Source organism: Terrapene carolina, unplaced genomic scaffold (assembly GCF_002925995.2).
Source record: "Terrapene carolina triunguis isolate 2854851 unplaced genomic scaffold, T_m_triunguis-2.0 Scaffold228, whole genome shotgun sequence".
Lineage (NCBI taxonomy): Eukaryota > Metazoa > Chordata > Testudines > Emydidae > Terrapene > Terrapene triunguis.
The window spans coordinates 32,791-39,243 of NW_020664579.1; the positions used below are offsets into that span (position 1 = coordinate 32,791).

The window sequence follows — 6,453 nt, forward strand, 5'->3', positions numbered from 1 at the left end:
CTATAAGGGGCCCGTGCTGCAGCGGGGGTAAATCAATGTAGACTCATCGGGAGAGCTCTGCAGTTAGTGTAACTCCAGCACCACTCCATTGACTTCAGTGATCAAACAAGCGAAAACCTGGCTGAAAACCAAGGTCTCCGGGGCCCGTTCTAGGTTAAGCCTGGCCCAGCCCCATCGGGTCCCTCTGAACGGGCGTCTAACAGCAGTGTCCTCTCGTTCTGGCTTTCTAGGAACAAGGTGGCCCGAATGCAGCACATCTGAAGGAATGCAGCTCATTCCACGGCGTGGACTAGCCCCTGGGATCTGCGTGGGTTAAAAATCGGACCCGGGCGCAGCGTGCGGAGGGACTGGAAACCATCTGAGTAGCAGCCGCACTTCAGACAGCCCCTCGGCTCTCCCTCCTGCTCTGCCCGCCCCCAACTCGGCAGCTCCCCACCTCCTTACTAAAGGACACCGGAGAGCCACTTGTTAACACTCAGGGGACCTCCCCTCCCCAGCGGGAGGTCTCTGCTAAGCCGCATCCGCTGCCACCATCCACCCAGCTTCACACCCCGCTCTCTTTTGCCCCCTGGCGAAGACTTTGCAAATGAAAGCTGCTGTGCTGGGGATTGCAGCCTGTGGGAGGATCAGCGTAAGGGGACAGGGTGGGAAGCAGTGGTGCCGGCCTCCCGGAACATGGATCGATTCGCCAGCAGATTCCCACCTCTTAGGAACGTGGCCGTGTGGTGCTTCATCCTGCTCCGATCAGGTAAGGGACTGCGGTGAATAATGAGATTTGACAAAGGCCAGTGGTAGGACCACAGGACCGGGAGCCAGGAACTCCTGTGTTCTAATCCCGGTGCTGCTCCCTGGAGCCTTGGCCAGGTTGTTTGACCTCTATGAGCTTATTTCCCCATCTGTAAAATGCTTTGAAAATTAAAAGCTACTGTTTAAATGCCCCATATAACAACTGTTGTGGAAAATTGACCCCACGGTTGATTTTGGATCAGACAGCCTGAGGCTCCTTTATTGATCAAACAAACAGGCATGCACGGGGGAGTCAGCTAAGGCAGCCGAACACCCACCCGACAGATAAAATACGGGAGCTTATATAGGATAAAACCACAATTAGTAATACATACTTTCTTATCAACATTATTGCCATATTTGGAATACAATATCCTTAAAAGGGAATATAGCATAGCAAGTTTTCCTGTTATTCTTAGTTTGCCCTGTGCGGTTTCTTGCTCTGTCACCTGACATCTATTACTCATAGTCGGTTACAACGGTTAATTCTACTTTTATAATTTCTACAGTTAGTTCTGCTTTTATGATTTCTGTCTACCCGTCTCCTTTTTACCTCCCCCCTTCCCTCCAGGTCACACATACAGTTCACCTGACCCTACATACAGTTCACTTGACCAAAGTTTAGGCCTTAGTCCATTTTTCCTCCACAGTTCCCCCCTTTGGCGCTTCTCTGGCGCCACCTTTGGCCTAAACTTCCACGTTCATGAGCCCATTGATTTCCTTCCTTTCCACAACACAACCTTTCCCGTTCGATTCTCAGCAGCATTTGAACTCAAGACCTTTAGTCATAAAAGTGTAACCCTTCTGCCCATCTAAGTTGGCAGCAACAAGGGCCGGGTTCAGTATCTAGGGGTTCTGTTTCAATAACACAATGCAAAACCGGCTCGAGCCCCCACCCAGTGACCTGGGACAATTACATACCACCCCCCTGGGTACCTCTAAGAGGCAATACTTCCCCTCTCGCAAGCACGGAGTCTGAGTGTAGCAGAAAATGTTTAATAACATGAGGTAAACGACATCAGCATAAAATTGGAAGAACACCACAAACAGGATTCATAACACAAACCATGAGTAAAACCCACCCCAGCAAATTGGGCTGTGTCCTTTCCCTTTGGTTCTTGAATCCAGCAACCCAAAAATCACCCAGAGTCCCCAAAGTCCAACACCCCCAAAGTCTCTTGGGTCCAGCAACCACCCAAAGTCCCAAAAGTCCAACAACCCCCAAAGTCTCTGTCCCTGGTCAGTGCAGCCCCAGAGTAAAAGGGGGGGGGGCACACAGGGTGTTAAGGGGCACCTTACGTGATCCAAGGCTGGCCAGCCGTCTGTTTCTCCGTGGGGGTTCCGCCGCAGCCTTTACCACGAGCCAGTCCACTTTCCTGCCATCCCACGAACTGCTCCGCTCTACAAGCTGCTCCGCTCCGCTCCGCTCACCGACCTGTGAGCCGTTCCAGCCGTCCCCGCAAACAGCTCCGCTCGCCGTTCCTTGGGCCACTCCAACCGGCCCCGCAAGGCTCCACGCCGCTCGCTGCTCCTCCAGTCGTCCCCACAAATTGCTCCACCAGCTGCTGAGCAATATAGCTTCAGGCTCCCCCACTAGTTAACACAGCACTCAGTGATCTCAGCTCTTAATAACATCAGCTCTTTTGTGATTTCAGCTCTTAGCAATTTCAGCTCATAGTATAGTAGGGGAGCCCCAGTGCTGGTGCACCATTGGCCCAAAGTGAATTCAGCTCAGCAGCCTGTAACTAGACTCCTAAGGGAATCAAAGTTCGCTCTGACATTCAACAGTGGAGAGAGGAGGCAGTGCAATTGGTGTTTGAAACCCTCAGAGAGGGCCCATACCATCAGGTACAAATACCTGTCCCCATCCTCTCTCAATTCACTGGGTTTTGTAACCCATGCCCCTTGTCAAGCAAGTGCTACTTAGGTAATGGTGAAGGACTCACTCAGTCCTTCTGTCATACAACAGTTCCACTGGCCGTGATTCACAGAATCAGGGTAACAAAACTTTATTCTTCCTGCCCCAATAATAGAGAAACTGGGGATCCCACACCAGCCAAAGTAACCACTTTCAGTTGCTGTGTTTCATGCCAGGCGTGTGGGTGTGCCTATGCAAACAAGATCAGCCCCTGGAGTTCTTTTCCACACTCGCCATAATTCACCACCAGATGTCAGGGTAGAGCTCATCCTGACTCTGCTTACAAAAGCATGAGTGTCTTTCACTTGAGTTAAAGGGGTAACTCCTTCAGCTAACAGTTGTAGTAGGATGTTATGTGTATCAGCCACTGTGGGGGCCAGAGAGCCACACCATACTAGTATGGTCCCGAAGGAGCCCAAAGCAGTTTTGCAAACCGTCAAACCATTTGATATCAAACTGGGAGGGCGTATCTAGTGGAGTCCAACAGGGGCCAGTCCTAGGTCCGGTACTACTCAATATTTTCATTAACAACTTGGATAACATAGTGGAGAGTATGTTTATAACATTTGCAGAGACACCAAGCTGGGAGGGGTTGCAAGGATGTGGTTTGAGCATTGGCCTGCTAAACCCAGGGTTGTGAGTTCAATCCTTGAGGGGGCCATTTTGGGATCTGGGGGGGGGAAAGTTGGTGTTGGTCCTGCTTTGAGCAGAGGGTTGGACTAGATGACCTCCTGAGGTCCCTTCCAACCCTGATATTCTATGAAAGACGTTGGGGGACAGGATTAGAATTCAAAATGACCTTGACACATTGAAGAACTGGTCTGAAGTCAACCAGATGAAATTCAATAAAGACAGGTGCTACACTTAAAAAGAAAACATCAAATGCACAGCTACAAACTGGGGGATAACAGGCTGGGGGTCGTACTGCTGAGAAGGATCTGGGGGTTACAGCGGGTCACAAATTGAATATGAGCCAAAAATGTGATGCAGCTGCAAAAATGGCTAATATCATTCTGGGGTGTAATTAACAGGAGTGCCCTATGGGAGACAATTGTCCTGCTCTACTGAGCACTGGGGAGGCCTCTGCTGGCGTCTTGTGTCCGGTTCTCGGTGTCACACTCTAGCAAAGATGTGGACAAATTGGAGAGTCCAGAGGAGAGCAACAAAACAACTGATCAAAGGTTTCAAAAACTTTATCTATGAGGAACGGTTAAAAAACTGGACATGTTTAGTCCGGAGGAAAGAAGACTGACATGGGACCTGATAACGGTCTTCAAATATGTTAAGGGCCGTTATAAAGAGGAGGTGATCAGTTGTTCTCCATGGCCATGGAAGGCAGGGCAAGAAGGAATGGGCTTAATCTGCAGCAAGGGAGAGTTAGGTTAGATAGTAGGAAAAACTCTCTAGCTCTCGGGGGAGTTAAGCTCTGGAACAGGCTTCCAAGGAAGTTGTGGAATCCCCATCACTGGAGGTTTTAAAGAACGGATTAAACAAACCCGTCATGGATGGTCTACGTTTACTTGGTCCTCAGTGCACGGGGCTGGACTTGACTTCTCGAGCCTGATATTTCTACGAAACTTTGCAAAGAATAAGCTGTGGTCAGGGGTATCATTTCACCCACTGGTGAAATGCAGCCACCTCTAGAGTGGGATGCAGCAGCTGTTTACCAGCAGTAATGCTCCCCACAGTTTAGAACAGGAAATAATTCAGAAGGCAACGGAAACTGCAGGAAGATTTCCAACCATGGCTCCACAAATGGCACTGTGGGGCTTCATGGTCATTGTCTCTCAGCCATTTCCAGATCACATGTGCTCTGTTTGCATGTAAAACTTCAGACCCTCCAAACTCTCCCAGGGATCTGAGAGTCAAGCTGGGTTCTGTCCGTCTCATGCAGCATCACTAGCAATAAAGATTCTGCAGGGAAAATTCTGCCCACAGTGACACTTGTGATATCTCCATTACCTTCACACTTGGCCCTCAGTGACGGCTGTGTAAATCCATTCGCCATCAATGGGTTTGCAGCACTTACTGATCGCTTCCTGAGTTCCCGTCATGTTGATGCTGCACAAGAAGGGACAGAGCATCTCTTTCTCCTGTGGCGGGGCTGGCTCCTGCAGGGCTGAGAGGAGAACTATTGATTTCAGTAGGAGCCGACACTGCGCAACTTGCTGATTCTTGAAAGCCACGTGTGATCTTTGGTGGCTCTTCCCAAAGAGACAGCCCTTGCCTCACCTCCCATCGGGGACTAATCGGCTCACTCGAAACCTAGACTGGCAAGTGCCACCTTCTGAATCGTCACCATCACATCTACAGCAGCCAGGTTTCCTTTGGAGACTCCCCTCGGAGACCAATGCTAGTCCTGTGATTACAGCAGTGCCCTTAGGGTCAGGAGCCAGTCCCTGGCTCTGCAGCAGACACTAGGGTGACCAGACAGAAAATGTGAAAAATCGGGACAGGGGTGGGGGGTAATAGGCACCTATATAAGAAAAAGCCCTGAATATCGAGACTGTCCCTATAAAATCAGGACATCTGGTCACCCTAGCAGACACTCATGCCACCTCAATCTCTCTGTGGTAGCTTCAACGCGACTCCAGCTCCAACGTGCTCCGGTTACAAAGCGAAAAGCTCTTTCTTCTAACTGCCAGCCCTGCAAACTCACCCCGGCATCCAAGCACCATGCTGGGCATTTTCCTGCTTGTGTCTCATCAGCAAGAGTGGGCAGGAAAGTCAAGGCCGGGCTAACCCCTATGCTGCCTCTATAAGAACATAAGAACGGCCAGACTGGGTCAGACCAAAGATCCATCTAGCCCAGTGTCCTGTCTTCTGACAGTGCCCAATGCCAGGTGCCCCAGAGAGAATGAACAGGACAAGTAATCCTCAAGTGATCCATCCCCTGTCACCCATTCCCAGCTTCTGGCAAAACAGAGGCTAGGTACACTCCAGAGTATGATTTTGCATCTCTGCCCATCCTGGCTAATAGCCATTGATGGACCTACCCTCTATGAACTTATCTAGTTCTCTTTTGAACCCTGTTATAATCTTGGCCTTCACAACATCCTCTGGCAAGGAGTTCCACAGGTTGACTGTGTGTTGTGTGAAGAAATACTTCCTTTTGTTTGTTTTAAATCCAGTGCCTATTAATTTCATTGGGTGACCCCTAGTTCTTGTGTTATGAGAAGGAGTAAATAACACTTCCTTATTTACTTTTTCCACACCAGTCATGATTTTATAGACCTCAATCATATCCCTCCTTAGTCATCTCTTTTCCAAGCTAAGTCCCAGTCTTATTAATCTCTCCTCATACAGAAGCTGTTCCATATCCCTAATCATTTTTGTTGCCATTTTCTGTACCTTTTCCAATATATCTTTTTTGAGATGGAGCGACCAGTTCTGCACACAGTATCCAAGATGTGGTTGTACCATGGATTTATATAGAGGCAATATGATATTTTCTGTCTTATTATCTATTCTTTCTTAATGATTCCCAATATTCTGTTCGCTTTTTTGACTGTCGCTGCACATTGAGTGGATGTTTTCAGAGAATTATCCACAATGACTCCAAGATCTCTTTCTGGAGTGGTAACAGCTAATTTAGACCCCATCGTTTTATCTGTATAGTTGGGATTATGTTTTCTATGTGCATCACTTTGCAATGGGTTTGCACGCACTGATTGCAATCAGGGCCGGCTCTAGGCACCAGCCAAACAAGCTGGTGCTTGGGGCGGCACATTTTTAGGGGCGGCATGGCC

General features: G+C 49.1%; 1 protein-coding gene across 1 annotated transcript in view; it reads left to right on the forward strand.

Annotated features, from left to right (window-relative positions):
* Positions 1-675: 675 nt before the first annotated feature.
* Positions 676-6,453, forward strand: part of CHRNA2 (cholinergic receptor nicotinic alpha 2 subunit) — a 25,320-nt gene continuing 19,542 nt past the window's right edge. The window contains exon 1 of the mRNA XM_026656343.1: positions 676-748. Within this exon, the coding sequence (XP_026512128.1) occupies positions 676-748 (73 nt within the window). The remainder of the gene's footprint in view (positions 749-6,453) is intronic.